The following is a 24,349-nucleotide window of genomic DNA, read 5'->3' as shown; positions in this document are numbered from 1 at the left end:
GAACGTTTTGTCTTCATTAAGGAACAAATTCTGATTCATTGTTTGCTAATAAACCCTATCTCCTATTTCTTTTCTTACTCGATAAACCTTTTGTTACATTTCCTTTTTTTATATCTGCTAATGCCTAACACTCGAGGAGGGACATCGATAGTTTCAAACACAATCAAAATTTAAACGTAAACTCCAAATAATTATAACAAGCTTTTTTAAGAATCATAGTTTGTAAAAGACCATGACTATGATGCACGTACCTAGTTATAATAAATAAATTTTTACAAATTATTATTTAAAATGAATCATAAAAAAAATGAAAACACTTATCTAAAAGCAAATAATGCAAACGTAAATGTGACTAGCGTTAAATAATTGAGATTTTATCTGCGTCTTCGTGAAATGACAGGTGGGACATGATAAGAAACGGATTGAAATAAAAAGCAGATCAAATCTAAATTACGCAGCCATTTTGCATTTTTTCTTAAATAACAGAAATGAAACTTTTAGGTGAGTTGTGAATGTTTCTACAATTTTCACTCAATTAAGAAATTAATTTTGGACATTTATTAGCGTAGAAATTTGAAGAGAAGTATTTTTTCTTATCGTATATTATATTTTGTGTAATTTACTAGATTAAGTTGTATGATTATTTACCAGGCAACTTTTACCTACTTGTACATTTTAAATTTCACACACAATATAATTCTAATAATGTAACACATTTCTATCTTTATAAAGTTAGGTATGTGTATGTGCATGAGTTATTCTTAAACTAATTAACTGTTCGTTATTAATTTTAGAACACAGCTTTTCAGGGTAAAAGGTCCAAATATAGGCGATATTTTCTAGTATCAAAATCCTGTAATGATTTTTAATCTAAATTAGAATAAGGATTCCAACTGAGGGTATAATATCATTATATTTTGATTGAGCCATCGTAATGGAGAAATATACAAGTGGTGCGAAACCTTTCTGTTGGGTGAACTAATTTTACCTTTTCTGATACGAGTATTCTTCTAGTATATATATATATATATATATATATATATATATATATATATATATATATATATATATATATATATATATATATAAGAGAAAGATAATTAAAACTGTAAGTTGAACTTTACAATCAAAAGTTATTGTTCGACTGAATACTCCAAAAACAATTTACAAAGTCCTTATTCCGCGGAGTTTCAAAGAATGCTATTCTTATTATTCTTCTAGCCAGAGGACATAAAGAAATCAGCAAATTATATTTGTAGCAATGCTAGCAATGCTAGAATTTGCTAGTTAAGGCATTACGTGAAACCGCAATTTATTGTAGTTATAAATTGCCAAATAAAAAAATGAAAACTATTAGATATGTAAAAAAACTAATATAAAAACAACCAGCATATAATATTTCAGCTTGAATAAAACTCCTCGCGAGTTGATCCAAAATGCAAAATAGTTATATATATATATATATATATATATATATATATATATATATATATATATATATATATATATATACTAGCAAAAGTACCCGTCGTTGACTGGGTTCAAAAACAGCCTACAGAAAATTGACTCTGATTTATTAAAGTATGATAGGTTATGAAAAGGAAGGGTTGTAATGAGATAGCTTCGAATTTGGGGGTATCAAAACCAAAGCAAAATATAATGAAAGTAATAATAAAATAGATAAACCCCATAATTTATTATACCATACCTGTTCACACTGAAACACTTATCACAATATTCTGTGGATCTATATCAAAAAACCTTGTTAAACTTTTTGACATATTTCCATTCTATGGAGGTCCGGCGCGTACGAACACCCCATAATTTTATTATACTATATTTCTTCAAACTGAAACATAATTATCAAAGTATACTTACGCAGATAGATATGAAAAGTCTTTATTAAAGTTTGTGCCTATTTCCATTCTATGGAGGCCAGGCGCGAACGCAGACCCCACAATTTTATCATACCATCCCTATTTAAGTTAAAACATACTTATCAAAGTATTCTTATGTACATCTATATCAAAAACACTTGTAAACGTTTTTTTTAATTTTTAAATTTTTTATTGCCATACTTTGTGGACCAGACGCGAACGCAGACCTCACAATTTTAATGAACCACTGTTCTGCCAGATCAAACATACCCATTCCTGTGTCTCGATACATCTTCTATCATTATATGCAATCAGTTTTTTAAAATAGTCAACCATATAGAAGCCTATTCGTGACCAGACGCACACATATACACGCACACACATACATACAAATACATTCAGCTTTATATTATAGATATACTAGCATGAATACCCGGTGTTACCCGGGTTGACATGAAATTCGGTTTGGACAAAGCTGCTATATTAAGGATATTGAGCAACTCCCACAGAAAAGAACTGAAGAAGTAGGTGACAACTTGGACCCCACCCCGTCAAATGAATCATAACAATTTTTGTTTCAATAAAAATAACAGCGAGTTCTCTTGCAGCCTAAAAAATTAGTCGCATAGGTAGGCTCAAATTTGAACGGCAAAAGAGATAAGTTGCAAACGCTTTTGTCAACCGTACCACGACGACATGACGCCATGATCCTGAAAAAAATAACGTTTATAAACATAAACGCGTACGTGACTTGCAAAAAATGACGTCACGAAAAGCAACTTCCCCCTTGCAAGAAATGGCTAGTTGATTACCACAGAATTAGTCTTTTCTTTTTTCTTTTTTTTTTTTTTTTGTACTTCTCAAATATTAGGCGCAAGAGGGATCGCTGTTTCAAATGGTATCAGTTTCGACCCGGTCCGATGTTGCTGACGAAAGATTTTAGCGGATATACGAACACACACATAAACACACAAACCGACGTTTAAGAGACTCATATAATAGTCAAGGGAAATAATTCTAAACCGATTTCTAAAAAAGAAATCTATGCCCATAATAATAATTCATAATCAATTAAATTAAAAATATTATCAATATAAATCAACTTTAAGTAACAATCTTAAATAGAACACTTAAAACAATTCTCACCGTATAAACAGTAACTAACATATAGCTATTTAGTAAAATCGATTTTCCTTAATGCACATTTTCCTTATTCGTATATTTAGCAAGAATCACACTATGCATAGAAATAAATGAAATAGGAAAGTAATGGACCTTTTGTATATGTTAATAAAATTGTGAACAAACAAACAAACAAACAAACAGACAGGAATATATATATATATATAAGTGTGTGTGCGTGTGTGTGTGTGTGTGTGTGTGTGTGTGTGTGTGTGTGTGTGTGTGTGTGTGTGTGCACTAATAAATAACAACATAGCCACATTCCAACATTATTTATTTTACCAATCAGTTCTTTCGACATATCAAAATTCGGTACAGTTTACAGACCTGTTTCGTTACGTAACAATAATCAGCATTTATATGTCAATATCGAATTTTTCCTTACGTATATTCATCAGAAAAAAAAAAACCAGAAAATTTTCTTAGAAAAAAATAGTCAAACTATATAATGTCGGGAAAATCCTATAGAAGATTTAACATCGCATGTTTATTTAGGTAGCTAACTTAGTTTTAAGGGCAAAGCTAGTCAAATCTTAGTTTACGTATCGGTTAAGTAATATTTCCAAATGGTTTTAATTTACAAAAAGAAATTATATAATACTTTTATTCTATTCAAACTAATAATTATTCTCTATCGTGTTTTTACTGGGAATGGATTTAATTAGGTTGTGAATACGAAAATAATTCCTTACTTTTTAAAAAACCTTATTTCATATTTTATGGGCGACTAACTTTGTTTTATAGACGTATTTTATATCGTATTGTTTAGTTTTCGTGTAAACTAAAATTGTTGGATATTTTCCTAATAGTAACAAGGTATGAAATATATATATTTAAAGTATAATTATATTTAAATAAGTCCATATTGTCTAATATAAGTTGGTTAAGGAGTGAATGAATATCTAAAATTTATTAAGTTATTTGCCTTGCAATTTAAAAATGATTACACTCACTATGTCAAACCATTTTTTATTCATTAATATATAATTTTCCACCATATATATATATATATATATATATATATATATTATAATAAGCTCACTGTCCGTTTGTTTGCAAACAAACTAGTAGTTTGAGTACTGTGAAGTAGTTTGAGGCACTTGATGAGGGACATTTGCAGGCACCGATTCGTAGCCTTGTGGGTAGAGCTGCCGACTGTCAACTCAATGGTTGTAGGTTCGATCCGTGACTGGGGAAAGGTGCTTGTCTAGCCACACTGATAAGTTGTGATACAACGAAACAGTACTGTATGTGGATTACTATATATACACGTATGGAGTTTTTAATTATAAAATATGTATAACCAGATTTCTTACTCATAACACAATGACTTTAAATTATGGATATATCTATATTTGTTTGTTAATTCTATATGTATTAAACTATTTAATTACTTATTAACTACATTTTAAATTTTATTTTATGAATTTCTGCTGATGTAATTAAGGATTTAGCACCTATACTATTATTATTATTATTATTATTATTATTATTATTATATTTGCATCATTTTATTAGAACCGTCCACTTTACAATCCATCCCTAATCATTTATCCTAAATAAAAAGTTATTATGTATGAATTTACTTTGAGCTACCTAATTTGATTTTAGACCGGGAGAGTACATATTAGTTCTATGCAAAGAACTTTGGACCATTTCTTGCCTTTTATTTAATAAATGTTCCTAAGATACTATTATGTGATATAATTATAGGGTGCAAATCTGCAACGCCTGGATTTACTTGGTGTATATTTTCTTGCGCTTCCTAATATTGACCATTTTTATTTATACTCTGTTATTTCTACGTAGTTTCGCTTGTCCACTTAGCTATAGATGTTGATTTCCTATTCGTTTTTTCGCTACGTATTTTAAATGATGATATATGGTTAAGGAATCTTTCCTTGAACCGGCAGACCGTTGACCCTATGTATGTTCTAATTCTTTCATTTCAAATAACTTTGCATTTATATACGGTGTCTAAAATAAGACATTGACATTTTAATGAACAGGTGTTTTTTCTTCAGTGTTCTGATATCCCACCTTCCTACATTACCATTACCTCACCTATTTTTGCGTTATTTGAACTTATATATATATATATATATATATATATATATATATATATATATATATATATATATATATATACACACACACACACACACACACACACACACATATATATATATATATATATATATATATATATATATATATATATATATATATATATATATATATATATATATATATATATAAATCGTCTCTGGCATCGTAGCGTAATAGGTTAGGGCGCTGGACTGAAATACATTAAGTCCGGTGTTCGAATCCCAACAACAGTCAAGCTACGCCGAAGAGGAATAGGGCTCCGAAACACGCGCGTCCGTAGATTACTGTTTTTAAAAATAAATAAATAAAAAATACGTCCAAATAAAAAATGGGCGGCTTTCTAAGAAAAACACCGGATCTCCGAGGCGGACGTTAATCTTAATATATCTACTGTAACCCTACCATCATCAGCTACTGTCCATGAAAAGCAGATTCTCCAGAACGTCATTGATATTTTTCAACAGCATCTGAGAGACTGGAACCCTTATGTCCATGACTTTAAGATGGCCTGTCAGATCCTCCGCCAAGAGAATCCACAACAATTAAATCTGGTGCTGGATGAAAGAAAATGACCCACCGGAGAGCACTCAAGGAGATACGACCTAGGACTGAAAGAAATCTCAGTCCTGATGAGCGATGAGACAGTAGAAATGCTTTCGTGTTGAACACTTCCTTGCTCTTGTTGTTTCCACTGTTGTTGTTTATTTCATGTAAATAAACATTGTTTAAATACACTGTACTTACTCGCTTTCTTTCAAAACATGCAGCCATCTGGCTGCAACGAGACTACCTGTAATTTAAAAAAATCCTTATTCCACGGAGTTTCAAAGAATGCTATTTTTGCTATTCTTCTCATCAGAGAAGAGAAAGAAATTAGCAAATTTTCATTATAGCAGAGCTAATATTTGCTGATTATGGCATTAAATGGAACAGCAATTTATGATGGTTAGTCATAAATTGCAAAAAAATGTGTTCATCTCAATTCGAAACATGTGAAAATATGGAGGAAATAAGGAGGAAAATAACAAAAACAAATCGGGAATAACAATATATATATATATATATATATATATATATATATACTTGTTTATTGTTATATAAACATGCTCACATCCCGCTGCTACAAATAGCCACTTGTTTCAATCAAACAACAGATATCATCAGGCAGCGACTTGACTATTCAAAAGTTCAATGAATATATATATATATATATATATTGTTATTCCCGATTTGTTTTTGTTCTTTTATATATATATATATATATATATATATATATATATATATATATATATATATATATATATATATTGCGTACATCGAAATTAAATATAAATCACAAGTTCCTGAACGTATATACCGTTCATTGGACAAAACAGGGGAGGGTAGAGCGGTAGCCCTTGATATATCTAAGGCTTTTGACAGGGTATGGCACGATGGTCTTCTAAGGAAAATTAGATCATATGGAATCACTGGAAGAATTCATAATGTAATTAAATCCTTCTTAAGTAATAGAAAAATCAAAGTTGTCCTCGACGGTCGTACATCTAAACAATATGACATAAATGCGGGAGTACCTCAGGGGTCTATCCTTGGACCTCTACTATTCCTGATATTCATAAATGACCTTCCTGATAAAATTGTTTCGGATATGGGTATATTTGCCGATGACACCACTCTCTATAACAGATATGAAGGGAAAACAAATGAACACATATCCAAGGAAATGGCAGAAACACTAGAGGATGACCTCCAATCTGTCGTGGAATGGGGACAAAAATGGTCACATTCAATGCTACTAAGACTAAGCTTGTTTTCTTCAATAACTACAAGAAACCTTCTCTACCACCAATAGCAATGGCCAAGAACATATTGCCTGAAAGTACTTCTTTTAAACTCCTCGGCCTAACGTTTACAGGGAATATGAACTGGAATAGATACATTGTCAAGGCTGCTGCAAGGAAGGTTGGCTCCCTCTACCGTGCTAGAAAACTACTTACGCCTGACAGTATCCTATACCTCTATAAGGCCACCATTCGCCCATGTATGGAATACTGTTGTCACATCTGGGCTGGTGCATCTGCTGCTTGTCTCTCGCTCCTGGACAGAGTTCAAAAGAGAGTCGCCAACCTGATAGGTCCTGAACTGTCATCTAGGCTTCAGCCTCTGTCCCATCAACGAGATGTTGCATCCCTCTGCCTGTTCTACAAATATTGTAATGGTGAATGCTCTGACGAACTGCAAACACTTGTACCTCCCCGACGTAACTACCCCCGACAAACCCGACAAGCTACTAAGTCTCATCCCTTTACAGTAGAGATCCCTAGGTGCAAGAAAGCCTTTTACTCCAATAGTTTCTTCCTCAGAACTGCGGGTCTTTGGAGCTCCCTTCCGGGATTCTGCTTTCCCAATTGCACTGATATGCAGAAGTTCAAGTGTAATGTTAACAAACATCTTTCTACTCATCTCCCTTCATAATGACCCCGCTAATTAATTCCCTAATAGTAGCCCCCTGCTTCAAAGTGGCACTGTGCCTTGTTTGGGGTGAAAATTGAATAAAAAAATTTTTTTTAAAAAGATATCGAAAATAGATGTAAGAAAAACATCCGTTGGTTCACCTCATCCTATAACCAAATTCTAAAAACTAAACTGGACAAAAATCCTAGATCTTATCGAATAATATTAAAATACATAAAATATTCAATAAAAATAACTTAAAAATGTCCTCCAGTTGCTGTGAAAACTTAATAAATGATAACCAAAAAATACGCAATAAGAAATTATGAAATAAGAATATTAAGGAAAAGATTAAAAAGCTACGCGTATAAAAAGTAATAAATGTAATAATATCCACACAAAAAAAAACAAAAAAAACAATCATATAACTACAAGAAATACTAACAACTCAGGCAGTAATAGCAATTACACAAGTGGAAACGATGGAGAGAAAAAGTATAGAGATACGAAACTATATAACGACAGACAGAGTTTTAGCTGCATATAAGCATGAAATTAAAAAGAAAATATTTATAAATTACTACATCAACAACCTAACATATTTAGGGTAATATGTTCCAATGTACAGTTATTCAGTAATGAAAAAAGCAATATTGCAATAAAGCGCCAACCAAATCTAGGTATAGCAAAGAGATTAATTATGATAAGAATATATCGGATAACCAACCGATAATAATACGAGAACAAAAAAGCCGTAGACTTTCGACTTTGTTTAATACACCTCATTCTTAATTACACCTAAAAATTCTATCGGGTTGTACAGAAATTCCATCGTTTATTTAAGACTAGATAAAATTATCAGCAAAAACATTGTTAAATTGTCATTTTGAACGTCCATTACCTTGTCATCAACTATTATAACTTCTAATAATGCTGAATTATATAACAAAGAATGGTGGAAGGAATGTCTTTCTAAATCCTGATGCAGAACCCCAATGTAACTGTGGAAGCCTTCATGAATATTTTTTGGATGAGGAATTTTTAATATCGGATGTAGTATATAAGTGCGGCGTTGTTGACATGAATATGATATTCATTGTGGCCAGTTGGTGCAGTTTCAAAGATACTTTCAGAAAATATACGCGCTCTTCTAGAAATTCTAGCATTAGTTCTAAGAAAACCCCAACTACTCGACTAATTGGTCGGCGAATCATGTAGCAATAAAACAGCTTCGAGTTAAAATGGTTTATAGTCAGTTGAGCAGAGAAACACAAACCGAGTAAATCCCGAGGATGCAATCTTTGCATCCTGGATTCCTATCACATAATAGTATCTAATAATAATTTACTTGACAAAGTGCAGGAAGTGTAGCGAAATCACAAAGTGATTTCTATGAACGCTAAAAGGCAAATGGTTCTAGTTTCTACACTCTTTTTTCCCCCGCTTCGTTGGAATTCGCTTTCTTCCTCACTTCCTAAAGCAAGCAAGTTTTCACAGGGACTTTTGATGTCAAAGTACTTTTAACCAATGAAAATCGTTTCAAGTCTTAAAGTAACAGGTCTGTGTGACAGAAATAATAATAGAATCTCCTGTAAGACTTGGTCAACAAAATCAGTTTTCCACAGAATTCTCAAGCCGGCCACACCTTAAACAGGACTCCAAAACGTCGGCGTCGGTTCACCCCTCCCCCCCCATCCCGCTCCATACCTTGAATCGAAGAAGGCGGAAAGCACTCAATGACTCGCACACCAGCTTTCTTCATCTTGCTCACACGTTCTTACACACTAGATACAGTTAAACGAACAGAAACGAAATACTACCCATTTAAATACACTAACAAGAAGGTAAACCAACATACACACACACACACACACACAATGCTACGTTGCCAAATATTCACATACGTATATTATTCACGATATGACTTGAGACTATTAACTCAACATTCTTTACCAAACACGTGTTTGCACTATGAACATATGAACATTTACTGTTTGAAAATAACATTTATATGTTTAATAAATTTGTGGATATAAAAATATTTGGTTATAAAATGTTGTTTTTCTTAATTCCTCATTTGCAAAACTCTGTTTATGCTTTAGTTAGCTAACTGGTGATCGTCCGTACGCGCGCACACACACACACACACACACACACACACACACACACACACACACACACACACACATATATATATATATATATATATATGTGTGTGTGTGTGTGTGTGTGTGTGTATACACTGCTAATCAAAAATTTAAGATCACTTAAAAATCTTTAAAAAGTTTGCATTTCAACTTGCCGATGTATATCTGTATGTACTGTTCATCCATCAAACAAAGATTTTACTTCTTATAAAACATCCATCAACAAACTCCTTATAAAACATCCATCAACAAACTCCTTATAAAACATCCATCAACAAACTCCTTATAAAACATCCATCAACAAACTCCTTATAAAACATCCATCAACAAACTCCTTATAAAACATCCTTGGTGTATGATTACTATTTCCGTTAATTTCAGTCTTATGTGATCAATAGTTTAAAAGTTTATCGGTTAAATGTTTGCACACAGATACGCACACATACGTCTACTCTGTTATTTATATAGATAACTTATCGGCTTTATTTCACGTTTTATTCAACAATCGAAAGGAAAGAGTTGAAAAGTTATTAAATATTCATGTGCCGTGACGGATAAAGTGTTCTGTTAAGAGTTCAAAAGTTAAGATGAGGAAAATGCTATATAAAGAGTTCATAGGTATGGGTGAAGAAAATGCTATTATGACTATACGTACGCATATTGAACTACTAAGTGAGGGTTGCATCATTTGGAATTAAGTAAATCCATGATTGACAAGGTGTCGTTATATTTAGAAGGTAGTCCATGTGCAGAGATGTCGCCATCTTTAAAAATTTAGCTCACGTGCCGATGATGCCAGTAGCCATAGGCTACGGCGACGTTCTTTTGCGTATTAAGACGTGCAATAGTGTCCTGAGTTACAAGGTTTTGTTCGGCAAGTTGACCTCGCCGATTCTCTGCAATGAAAAGCGCGTATGCGGTTACCGATATGGAAACTGAGTATTCTGCTCTAATTAGTACCACGTATTCAAGTCAAACAAATATTGAATGATTTAAAGTTTGCTTATCTGCAGTTGTTCTTGTTGCTGTTATTGATGTTGTTGTTGATGATGATGCTTATTTGTTTGTTTGCTAGGCACCATTCATCATCATGGCATTCGTTTCGCCAATATCTTTCTATTAGGAATTCTTTCTAGATGAATATCGGGTACTTACAGGAAAGACCACATGAAGGTTGCCAACGTTCCCAAGTAAAAGTGTTTCCGTGGAATAAACTGGGTTCGAACTTGGCACATCCAAGTTATCAACCCGCATTGTTAACCACTGAGCCACAATCACCTCCCTTTTGTTGCTGCTGCTACTGCTGAAAAAGAGGTTCCACATATGTAAACAAAAAAAAACAACAAAACAAAAAAATAAACTATAACTTGACTCTCATGTTGTTTATGTGAGAGTGTTTTTTTTTCTGTCACCACGTTCGTAAATTAAAGGATAGTTTATTTTTATTTGTTTCTTTTTCTTTGACAGTGATTGCCTTTCTTGTTTGTTTGTTTGGCGTTGACCAAAGTAACGCTGATGTAAATTCCATCTTATCTGACCTCAGCGATAAGGCGCTAGAAGCGTTGAGGAATGTCAAAATCCCTGTCTTGAACGCCCAAGTCGGTATCATTAGCAGCCACATTCGAAATCTTCTAGCATTTTTCAAAGGCAGAGAAGGCACTGTAAGTATCGCACTTTGCAATCTATATTATATTTCTATTAGTCATTTTTTCTCAGAAGCTACTGGGACGATCTATCCGAAAGTTTGTATGTCAGAGGGTCATAATCAACCTAGGCGAAATGATATTGATTATTTCTTTCTTTGATAAATTGGGAATTACTGAGTCTGTGGCAATTTTGGTGCTGATTAAGTGCACCTTCTGATTGACCTATAACATGACTCCTCTGAAACTGAGAATTCTGATGCTTCTTTGGCCTGTGCCATACTTTAAAGGTGATATATGGCAGGTGCATTGATATATGAAACGCAACAAATGTCCATCAATATAAAATATCTTTCAAACGTTACATGTTTCGTACGGCTTCACGTAATAATCGTCGACGATGGAAGCAGAAACTTAAAATAAAACGGAATGCATTGTGATCTCGAAGAAGCTGACGAATAAACACCTTCAATTACCTTGGTTGTGCTATCACTACGGATGGCAAGTGTGACACAGAAATCAAGAAGAGAAGTGGACAATCTAAGGCAACTTTTAACAGCATGAAATGCATTTTTACCAACAGTAAGATAAGCGTCAAGACAAAGACACATGTTATGAGAGCCTTCATATGGTCGATTCTTCTATGTAGGTACGAATGCTGGACCCTAACTAAGAACACAAAGAGTGATTAGAATCAGTGGAGATGGGGTTCATCTGGAGAATCGTGAAAGTCTTATGGACAAAAAGAAAAACAAATGCAGAAGTAATGGGCATGGCTTGATACAAGAGATTCCTTCTCAAATACCATCAGAGAAAGACAGCTCAATTTTTTTCGGCAACATAATCAGAGCTGACGGACTAGAAGACTACTATGGAGTAGCAAAATATACGGGAACAAGAGCAGAGGAAGACAATGCAAAACATTCACAGGCAGTTTAAACAAATTTGCAACAAATAAAGAGGGACCCAACAATGAGCTCATGAGAAAGACCGAGAACAGAGAAGAATGGAGAGCCATGATCGTCACTGTCTGCAAGACCAGACCGGACACTTGAAGAAGAAAAATATATGTAAAGCGCAAACGCATACCCCACAAAAGCAATACCATTAAATAATGTTTAACACAGCTAAAAATTATTTTTAACATAGTTAAAGGAAAATAAATTAATTTTAAAAAAGAAATGAACGCTGATCAGAACAATATTATTTCCGTCTTTTAAAATAAAAAAAAATACTCTTAATTTCCTGACATTTTTGTAACGAAAAAAAAAAACAAGAGTACTTTCCTCATGAAGTTTTCTTGTTTGCTTTTTTATTTACGGTTATTTTTATCTTATGTTAAATTGTTTATAAGACCCATGTGTAGTTAAAACAAGAACTACTTTCAAAGAGTTTAACGCTAATAAACATAATAAATTGTTTTAGATAATGTATTAAGATAATTTCCAACGCTTTTCATAAAAGTATATTGAATTTTTTCAAACTGTTACCCTTATCTTCGCGGCGCAGTGAATAGAGGTGTTTAATCTATGCGGTTCGAGGTGAACATTGTCTGAAGATAGCAGTTTCAATCCTATCCAAAGCAGGCCAGATTATTAGTTTGCCAAAATAACGTGGTAGGACAGCAACAACTATGGAAGGCAGTAATTACTGACGATACAGTTACAAGACTCAGCATTTCTAACCCGTCGCAGTTAACCACTTGAAGAAAGCCAGAGGAATAGCTGGCGGAAACGTTGTGAAACAACACCTATGGAGATGAGTGTAACAGTCCGCAAAAAAAAAAAAAATCGATATATTGATTATGAAGCCTCATTTCAAAGGATTCCAAAAATAAAATAATATATAATACTTTTCATAAAAGTTCTCGGTTGGTAAAATGAAATACTGAAGATCACAAGGTTTCAGTTTCGATTCCCGATCATGATATCCATTTTATGTATTATTTATCCTAAAAGTGATTCAGATATTATTATTATTATTATTATTATTATTATTATTATTATTATTATTATTTAGTATTAATGCAATATTTCCCATTTGTAATAGAAGTTGAGATATCTGTTTACTAAAATTCAAACTATGGATATATGTTTTCTATCTCTTGTGTCTACTCAGTTTCAGCGTATGATATGAGGCGGTGAATGTCATAACTCGGTAAATGCCATCGTGGCAAAATATCAAGTTAGCATATTATTTTATTTCCGATAGCCTCCTGTAAAAACAACTCGATTCTTTTAATCAATCCAAATATTATCTTTTCTTATTTATTTGTTTTCATTTTTATTGTTTCTTTTTCTTATCTCACAGTAAATAATCCTTTTTAATTTATATAAAAAAAAGTTATTCAGCTTCATAAGAAAAATGTTCAAGATTTCCTTCTCCAGTCGTTGTCACCCACATTAGACAAAAAAAAAAAAGAAAAGAAAAGAAATTGAAAACGAATTATACAATTTTTGACAGAAAAAGAAAATTCACTAAACTGCCTATCACAAAAAACGATGTTGCTTCATTCTTTTCACAGATTCCGATTACCGGTACAGAATTTGTACTTCATTTTGTCGCCGACAGATGTCACTTAATTGGAAAACGCTTTTTAAGTGAGTATACATTATACCACATCAAGACGGCATTTTTTTTCTTTTTTTGTTTGCAGTAAGAATATAACTGGACATCCCAGTATACTTGCGGATATCCAATAATACAACCTGCAATATCGCATAATACAGCTTCATACAGTATAATACATTTGCATTTAATATAATTAAATATGCGATGGAGTCATTAAATATTGTCTATCACATCGAAAAAGGGGCATTTATAGATGAACAACAATGAAGTAACAACACCCATTAACTACGTAACTTACAAACTGCGTGGATTTTTTACAGGCAACGACTACAAGACATGTTTACAATAAAGTCAGGAGGAGTGTGTTTTTAACATGTCCGTTCAGTTTGGCGTCCCAGATGTAAGAGAGAGAGAGAGAGAGAGAGAGAGAGAGAGAGAGAGAGAGGGGGGGGGGTGAAGAAAGTTAATATTGCTACCTGTGAGCTGAAACTACTGGAAATAAGAAGCGATAACCGTATATGTCTGAAACTTGAGGGTGTTATGCATTGTGTCCATGTATGCGCTGCGTGCGAATTAGGCTGGATAGCAGTTTGACAACACGTCTCCATAAATATCAAATTCTACATTTGCATATCCCATACCACAACTAAATATTCCATTGCATCCAAAGATAGTCAATGTTTATCTTCCTCCCACGGTGAAAAGTGAGATTTTAAAAGCCAGCGTCCTAAAGGGAGAGCACACTTGCCCGCAAAAAAAAAAAAAAAAAAAAAAATCCCTGGACAGCACCGTTGTCATTCCCCAGTAGGAGCGTCTCAGACGATTTACAATGAATCAATCCCTTCTAGAACTGCACAGGTCCAAAACCATACCTCAGCTATCAGGGAAAAAGTAATCTAAACAATGGCTTCGACTCTGGTGGCTTTTGGACTGAGGGAAAACTCCCAGGCTGGATTCTAAAAATACATAATACAACTATATATCGCGTGCTATATTTGCATTCCCCACAATACAAATTCATACCGGCCACTCCAATATATACGTTTTGCTAAGTAGTTGAATACTCACACGTAAATGTTGATCATTTGACAAACTTATGCAAAGATTGTATTCATGAATTTTTCTACTTTCAGGTTCATCAAACTTTGTGGATATATTGCATGCCAACTAGAGATTATTATTATTATTATTATTATTATTATTATTATTATTATTATTATTATTATTATCATAATAATAATTATTATTATTATTATTATTATTATTATTATTATTATTATTATTATTCACTCACTAGAAGTTTTCACACAGGCCATCATGAAAGAATTTTCTTTGAGAACAACTCGTGATGTTTCCTGGAGTCTGAGTGACAACAAGTCTCCCCAACTTTCCAGTACTCTCCACCTCTTTCGATACCATTTACAAATTAATTTGCGTTATCGCAATAACTGTTTACCATTGATTTCTCGTTGATAGCGACCATTGGTCTTCACTAGAATTTGAGTGGCAACAAGCCTCCCCAAGATCTCAGTCCTCTTTGCACTCATCCAGTGGAGGTCTGGTTAGTGCTTTCTTTCATCGGTCTTTCCATCCTCCGTGACCCTTCGACTATTTGCTGTGGTTTTCTCTTTTTTATTTTCTTCAAGTTACATATATCCCTTTGGTTCTCTGACAAGTTCGCATATTTGTTTCGTTTTTTTGTCTCTTTCATCTTCACCCTGTGTCTGCTGGAACGGCAAAATATGGAATTTGACAGTTTCTTTCCTTTTTGTTTATTAGTATGACATGCGGTCTTTTTGTTTGGATGGAGTTATCTGTTTGTATCTTCATGCCTCAAAGTATTTTGTGATTTTCATTTTCCTGCACTGTCTCTGGTTTGTGTTTGAACTATTTATCAGCATGTTCGAGGTGTAGTCGTTTGCAGTATTCCCAGTGCACTGCCTTCCCCATGTTGTTGTTCCTGTCCTTATATGCTGCATTCACTAATTATGTGGTTTACAGTTTCGACTCTCTGCCCACAGAGTCTACAATTACTGTTTTTTTGTGTGTTTTATCTATTTTAACATTAATGTTGTTAGTTCTAATTGCGTTGTTCTGTGCAGCTGTCACTAGGGATTCTGTTTCTCTGTTCATGTGTCCTTTTTTAGCAACAGCCAGGTTCTTTCATGTTTTTTTTTTCTTTTGCTATTCTGATCAATCGTCCATGTAGACCTTTCTCTTCCCACTTTTCTTTTCTTATCTTTTGTTTCTGGTTCCATTTTTTCCTGTATTATTGTGCTTGGTGGTGTCTCTTGCTGCGGTGATCTATTTTTCTGTGTTCTGATTTATTATTATTGGCTCACAAGGAGCTTTCACACAGGTCATCAAAGATCTCTCCTTAAAAACAGTCTGTGGTGTTCCCTCAAAGCTGAGTGACAACAAGTCTCCTCAGGTTTCCGGTACTCTCCACCTCTTTCGATAACATTTACAAATAAATTTGCATTATCGCAACAGCTGATTGCCATTGCTTTCTCGTTGGCAGCAGCTATTGGTCTTCACTGGAATTTGAGTGGCAATAAGCCTCCCCAAGCTCCCAGTTCTCTTCACACTTATCTGGCGAAGGCCTGGTCAGTTCCTCGGTCTTTCCTTCCTCCTTGACTCTACTTGATTATTTGGTCTCACTCTTTTTTTTTGGGGGGGGGAGTGATGTGACAATGGGAGGATGGGGGTAGGCTGGGTTAGAGAACTTATAGATATGCGGCTTCAGTGTTCTTGGTTCCATATAGTGTTTCGTGTTTTGCCTTTTCAGCAGTTTGTCTGACCCGCGCTTGTTGCTCCTGTGTGTAAGTTTCCACATTCAAGGGGTTTTCTTAATATTTCAGCTGTTTTCATGATTGTTGTTCGTTGTATTTTTCCGGTCATTCCTTTGATTCCAATTTCTCCCATTCTTTTTTCAAAGTTTTTTTTTGGATTGTTCCTAGTGCTCCTACTGTTATAGGTATTATTTTGATTTTCTTCATTTTCCACATCCCTTTCAGCTCTCTGTTCCGTTTCTCATTTTCTTTGATATTCACCCTGTAGTCAGCTGGAACAGCAAAGTCTACGATTTGACAGGACTTTTCTTTCTTGTTAATTATTACGAGACCCGATCTTACTACTACTACTACTACTACTACTACTACTACTGAGTTCTCACACGCATCATCCCAGTTACCGTACACTAATAAAAAAAAGTTTATTGTTGCGTTCTTGTTGATAGATTGTTAGTTTCCTTCCGAATGTGAGTGACAATAAACCTTCTCAGGATTCTAGTGCATTCCTTTGAGAGTCTGAATGGTGTTCTCTCTCTTTGGTCTTTCCATCCTCGCACATCATTTACAATCATTTTCTGTGGTACTGCGCTTTATTAGATGAGCTCTAAGAAACTGTGTCAGATTATAGGACGTTTTGTCTAGCACATCTATTGCAGTTTTAGCTACCTTATTAATCGTGCAATCTTCGTTCTATATATTTTATTGTTTCTTCTGTATCATTCTATTCCAATTCACCTGTTGTTGCTTGGTTAACCTTACGTGGTTTGGTTTCCGTACTCAATGATTTTCCTTAATATTCTAGCTGCCTGTAATGGTATTTGACTTTGTATGGTGACAATCCCCCATTATGTTTAACTTATCTTAACCGTTTTCCCAATTTTTTTTTTCAGAACTGTTCCTAGTGCCCTTAATATCATTGGTATAACAATAGATTTTGTTTCCTGTTTCGTATCCTCGTTAGTTCTTTTCTAAGGTCTATGTATTTGATCAGTTTTTCTGCCCACATGAACTTTACCTTGTGATTCGTTTGGACGACGAAATATACTATTTGGGAGGTTTTGTTTTATTTGTTTTTTGTTTTTGTTTTTTTGTTCTTTGTTAATGTGCAGCGTCCATGCTTGAATGATTTTGCCCGTTTGCATTTCCATGCCTTGGAAGATTTTATGATTTTCAGTTTTCAATGCTGGTTCTTGTGTTTTATTATTATTATTTCTGCATTCATAAAATATAGTCGTTTGCACAGTTCCTAGTGGCTCACCGTCACAGCTCAGTCATGTTTAGTTATATATTGTATTCTTTTCGTGAAATGTCAACAATTTGATCACTTACTTCCACGATGGTATTCCCAATTCGACTATAGAATAGTGTTACAGTGCCAACTAATTTATTTACCACTGAGCACGCACCATGACAATTCGATTTTATGGACTGAAAGAAATATGTGATGCCATGAAAGCTAAAGCAAAAGATAAAAAAAAATCCCTTATATCTATCCCTACTTCACACACAAATTCCACCAATAACCAGGAAACCAAAGTCATCGATCTCTGTATATTACTTAAGATCATGACACAAACTTGATAACAACCATTAACAAAACACGCAGGCGTTCGAAAATGCCTGTTCTCAAATGCTCGATTAATCACTGCTGTGGGAGTAGAATCGATTGGAATACGAAAGAAAATGTGCTTAAAAAATAATTTTGTAGTTTTTGCTCCGAGGAAGAATTTGAAGAAAAAAAAAATGGTTGCAAATCAGGTTTCAAAAAAGAAAATAAATACTGACGCTTAAAATCGGTTTTTGTGTGCGTCCTCATATATCTATGGGATGATTGGTCGGTCAGGATTAAATTGAAAATAGTATTTCCATCGCAAAACGCATAGATTGAAGTGAAATATTCTAAATGCGTCCATAGGAATCACTATTCGTCAGTCAGTATGTCACGAGTAATCATTAAAGAACGCGTCAAACAAGATGGACATCTGATGTCGGATTTTATATAAAACGAAAACTGAGTCAAGCTGAAGCGAAATATGAAAATAGTACATTCACAAGACATTAATTTATATAAACCTGAGAAAAAAATATTTTATACTTAAACTAGAAGGTGCCCGGCGTTGCCCGGTCGTAAAATACGTTCAAATATTATACTTTAATTTATGCAGATTTCGTATTTATTATTATGGAGCTAATGCTCTATTGATATTTATAGTGTACCCAATACATAGTAGTGATTTCAACAGTTTTTTTTAAAGGTAGCTTCAGTACCATCAGCTAGAATCGAAACCAAAACTCCAGCCTTGGTCGTTACCCTTTGAAATATCATCAGATGGATAAGAAAATGTTAAAATTTAACCGACTGTGGTGTATATAAATGTAGATTTGTGCATGCGTACAAGAGCACTTGAAGTCGACTTACACCTGGCAAGTTCCATTTTTTATTGGCAAATACTGTCTATTTCCTATGACGTGTCAAGACGTAAGCAAAAAGAGATGGCTCGACTTAGAAAATATGTGATCGCCTGACTTATATTATCTGTTTAACCCTATGATGAATATTATTTAAGAGAAGATCTTCGGAGATAATTTGTAAATGAACTTTTATTAGTGAATCGTTTAAATGTCTTGTTTTACATTTGTTTCTCTTTCCCCCCAGTGAATTGGCCTCCGACATGTAAAGCGTACGTGACGGAAATGAAAACGGGCTTGAGAACAACTTGTAATACGGTGGAAGTGAGCAAATCTATCGAATGCGCCCTTTCAAAAATGGAGAATCTTTTGAAGCTATTGGCAACTAGAGCCCAGCAACTACATAACGAAAAAGCAGAGTCGAAATTTGAATAAAACAAAAACAGAAAATGGCTTCCTTTTTTTTTTTCTTATTTTCCTCTGTTTAGTCTGAGTGTAATATCCTTGTACATAAAAATTATTAGATTCATGAAAGTGACACGCTAATATTTAAATAGAAAGGAAAACACGTTTTTGATAATACGGTGACGTTTAATATTTACCATTGATTTCAAGATGCTTTAATTCATTTCAAATGGAAATACATGGTAGAGACGCGGGATAACCTTAACGAAGATAGGAATTTTTTCAGTGTGGTCGATGTAATAAAGATTGAAGGAAAATAGCAGCAACATCCTACCCCTTCACTGTTGAGATCTCTAAATGCCCGAAAGTCATCTACTCTAAAGGTCTCTTCCTCCAGTCTGCTAGAATTATGAATGCCCTCCCTGTTTTCTGCTTCCCGGCTGTAGTAGCATGTAGAAATTTAAATATAATGTGAACAAACAACTCACCAGGTTCTTCTCGAGACATGATCCCAAATAGTAACCCTTTACTACAAATGGCGATATGCCTTGCTAAGGGTGAAAAAGTAGTAGTAGTAGTAGTAGTAGTAGTAGTAGTAGTAGTAAACACTGATCAACACTTTTGTCTCAAGTTTTTACTTTCCATCGCCTTAATTTTTTAACTTAACTAGAAAAGCTTGCATTGTTTCTCACAGTTAGCCACCTACTGTCCTAATGCCCAATCTTATTAGTAGATGGCCCGTACACTATCCGCCACAACAAAGTATGCAAATACCTCCATTGGAAGATCTGTGGAGAGATGCAGCTTAGCAGATCGTCAAACGTCTGGGAATATGGACCATCGCCGGTAAGATCAAACCGAAAAGTGACAGTGTTCTATAACAAATATATGCAGGTGGGCAGATACATAAAAGACAAGGCCATTAGACCAGACATTGTAATATGGGACAGGCCTGAAAGGACTGCGCTCATTATTGATGTCACCGTCCCAAATGACTTTGGTCTTAATAGTACTAAACGGAAAAAGATAACAATATCAGGAGCTAAAAATAATATAAAGACGACATGGTCCCTTTAAGAAATCAACATTAGACCAGTTGTGATAATGTGATAGGAGCAATTGGCCTAATGGAAAAAAAATCTTAAGAAATACTTGGAAACAATCTTTGGAAAACTCTTCTTTAAAGAGCCATCAGATAATATAAATTCAAATCAAAATGGAATCAAATGTTAGTTCCAGAACGGGTTAGCTCCCTTGATCTCATATAACTAACCAAAGTAAAATATATTTTTTTTTAATTAAGTAATAAGTCATCAGCTTACATGATCTCTTCTGTGTGGAATTTCCTGGACAATGCACATAAGACACGGATGAAAAGCAAGAGACTTAGTACAGAGCCCGGATACATTTACATTTTTACATTTACAGAACTTTGAGCATTTCTGTGCATTATATATTGCTGTACATTATGTAAAAAAATCACTAAATTTGTACTTATGCGTTATTTTAAATTGTTCCCTATATGACATATATTTTTGATAGGATTTAATTTAATTTTTTTAAATTATTTCTTAATCTTTAATTTATATGGATTTTAATAATATATCTATATAAATTGGAATAGAAAGCAATGCTGTCGACGGAAACTTTTCAACATATTTTTCTTATTTAGTCCAACTTGCATTTCTATACAAATGTTAATTGACCCACGGAATACTGGCTATTTTGTAGAAGAACCTCGTCACTTATTGAAAAATGAGTTTTGCAAAACAATAAAAAAATATCTCGACAGCCAATCTACTTTGTGAATGCTGAATAGACATGCGTCGTGTTGAGGGATTGGGGCTGAGTTTCGTTTGGCTTATTATTAAGGTTAGGTTATACAAAATAAATAAATAAATAAAATTAAAAAAAAACTAAAATAAAAGTAAATGGCATTGTGATGCGCATCACGGACTGGTGGAAATTTCTTGGATAATTTCCAACCAACCATTCGTTCGCCTCTTATTTATGCAAATGACACCAAATAACATCTCTTAACACTGTGTCCAAATTTCCCTCCAAATCAACAAAAGCAAAATACAGCTTGTTGTTCTTACTTAAGAACTTCTGTTATATCAAGATAAATATAGTACGAATGGTACTATGTCTAGGCTTAAAACTAAATTACATTTCATCTATGGTTACCACATTCTATTTCCGACAATTAGTAAAAACCCACACCTTCTCTGTAGATAGCCATAGATGCAGGGCGGCTTCCTAGTCTAATAGTTTTCTTCCTCGTACTGCTCACTTTTAGAAGTCTTTTTCTGCTCACTATTTTCCAGACTGTACTATCATGCAGAGATTTAAATGTAATGCTAACAAACACCACCTTGCACAACAAAACGAAAAAAATATAATACGCCCGTTCGTATTTTGCTTCTAATAAAAAAAAATTGTGAAAATGTCAGGAATATACGTTATGCCCCTTGCTTTATTTTTTTTATTCCACTTTGAATCAGTTATTCATATCAGCTATTTCTTTTTACCACAATTTCTCATGCCTAATTCAAACTAAATAATATATAAATTACAGTTTTTTATCCCCCCCAAAAAAAAATCTAGAAAATAGCGCCGAACAGTAGTTTTTAAAATTCTCCTAAATTTAATGCTAGCTGAAACGCGTGTCTGTTTATTTGGACAAAGTTAACACACACACACACACACACACATATATATATATATATATATATATATATATATATATATATATATGATTGCAACGTCTTGTCAGACGAGCGCCACTCCCACAGACATTTAAAATCCATGAGCCCAAATGTCTGAGGGAGTATCTATACAAATATGATGTTACAGAGTCTTAGCTTTGTACGACAGCTAAGTCTCTCTCTCAGTTCAAAATGTTGAGATCCAGCAACAAGCAAGAGCAAGATAGCCAGCAACAAATTAAAATGCAGACCAGCTTAATGCGGGTACTGTTCTTCCTCTTTATGGTTTTTTAAATCAGAGATTTGCTTCTCCTAGAAAGGTTGCCTTCACCACGGCTTACGGGAGCTCTCTCTACCCCAATACACATATACACACACACAAATATACACGGTGCTAGTTGGCCGTTGACCCAGAAAAAGAGGTCATATATTCACTCGCCTACAGTAGAACCCCAGGATACGATGGCCGTAGGATACGTTTTTTCAGGTTACGATGTGGAATACCGATGTTTTTCCGGCTCTCGGTTACGGTATTTGCCTCGCCTTACGGTGTTATTTATAATGTTATTTGATTATATAGATATTTATTATATACTTTACTATTTTTTTTACTAATTTTTAATGCTGTATCCCGGGGTTCTACTGTATCACAATTAGACTAGTGCCCATCCCAAGACAGGGGTCAAACTTTCAACCATCTATTTGGTAGTCGGCAGCTTTCATTTCTGAGTCACAGGATAGGCCTTGGTAAATAATATCTAATATGTCTTTATCTAAACATTGGCCGCAATTCTACAATACTGTATTTGTTTATTTACTCACACACATACATACATACATACATACATACATACATACATACATACATACATACACACATACATACATGGTGATTGTCACTTCTTGAATAATATCGTAAGGCGGGGGAATACCTTAACCAGGGGCCGGAAAACATCATATTCCACATTATAACCTGAAAAAAACGTATCCTAAGGCCACTGTATCCCGGGGGTTTGCTATACTTTTCATTTATTTCAAACTTTTTATTCTGTTTTTTTCTTTTTATTTAGTTTCTGATAAATTGCTTCACACAGAAACACGATCATTAGAAAAATGGACAGGTTATCCCCCCAACACCATAGGTGTTTTCATCATGTGATATGCACAGAGTCACTTTTGTTTCGCTTTTTACACTTTAGAGCCAATGTAAGTAGGTAAAACCTGTTGTCGTGGTAGTCTGTTTTCCATGAATTCTATTTCGTTCTCTTGTAGTCACCGATTTCCAAAAATGTAAATCGACAGTGACAGAAAATCTGACGGGACTGAGCGCCACTTGCCAGAGGACCGACCAGGAGGCATCGATCCGATGTGCCAGTCAGCAATTGGTGGAAATGTTGGTCGATTTGATCCGGAAGATTAAAGAAGCCGACAAAACTACTTAATCAGTCATAGAAATCATTTTTTTTTTCTTTGTTCCTCACTTTTCGAATGAATAAAAGAAGAAAAAAAGAAAGTCTTTTGTGCTTCAATTTACGTGTGTTTTTTTGTTTTTTGTTGTTTTTTTTCACTCTATTGTCATGTCATGGAAGATTTAGATGGCAAACTATACATGAATGAAAGTTCTCTACGGAATGAACCGCAGGAATCTGATTACCTGGCCATGTAAATTGATTAAAGAAAGAATAAAACACATTGCAAGATTCAATTGTTTTTCTTCAAGATACCTTTTCAGAACTGAGAGCAATATTCAATATAACGCTCGTGGGGAAATGAAATGTTAAGATCACTGAAACGATCACGTATGGGATATATTACACTAGTAGAAAAAAATTAAACCGTTGGGTTAACCACTGTGCTCGGATTAGATTGTTTTATGCTTTTGATTTTTTTTCAGATGAGGATTGAGTATTCGCATTATTCGCCAACCCCCTTGGGCCTTGATAATGTGGTGATGCCTATGTAAAAAAAAAAAAAAAAAAAAAAAAAAAAAAAAATTAGGATTATTCAATGTACTATTCTCATTTTTAGCATTATTTTCACAACGTTTCGGGC

The 24,349-nt window shown here is 34.0% G+C and overlaps 1 protein-coding gene across 2 annotated transcripts; it reads left to right on the top strand.

Annotated features, from left to right (window-relative positions):
* Window positions 1-416: 416 nt before the first annotated feature.
* Window positions 417-23,830, top strand: LOC145280231 (uncharacterized). 2 transcript variants are annotated; one of them, XM_080132015.1, is made up of 4 exons: window positions 417-501; window positions 11,237-11,430; window positions 13,937-14,012; window positions 23,570-23,830. In XM_080132015.1, exons 1-4 carry the CDS (start codon window positions 489-491, stop codon window positions 23,737-23,739), a joined length of 453 nt encoding a protein of 150 aa, XP_079988141.1. In that variant the 5' UTR covers window positions 417-488; the 3' UTR covers window positions 23,740-23,830. The 2 variants fall into 2 exon arrangements, with proteins under 2 accessions (XP_079988141.1, XP_079988140.1); XM_080132014.1 differs by lacking the exon at window positions 23,570-23,830 and adding an exon at window positions 19,432-19,628.
* Window positions 23,831-24,349: the final 519 nt, after the last annotated feature.

Source organism: Euprymna scolopes, chromosome 7 (assembly GCF_053919585.1).
Source record: "Euprymna scolopes isolate OS-2025 chromosome 7, ASM5391958v1, whole genome shotgun sequence".
Lineage (NCBI taxonomy): Eukaryota > Metazoa > Mollusca > Cephalopoda > Sepiida > Sepiolidae > Euprymna > Euprymna scolopes.
This window is presented reverse-complemented; position numbering and strand designations above follow the sequence as displayed.

Coding starts and splice junctions, on each gene's coding strand:
- LOC145280231 (XM_080132014.1), top strand. Junction 11,431..13,936: donor TCAAAGGCAGAGAAGGCACT/GTAAGTATCGCA, acceptor TTCTTTTCACAG/ATTCCGATTACCGGTACAGA. Junction 14,013..19,431: donor AATTGGAAAACGCTTTTTAA/GTGAGTATACAT, acceptor CTTTCCCCCCAG/TGAATTGGCCTCCGACATGT.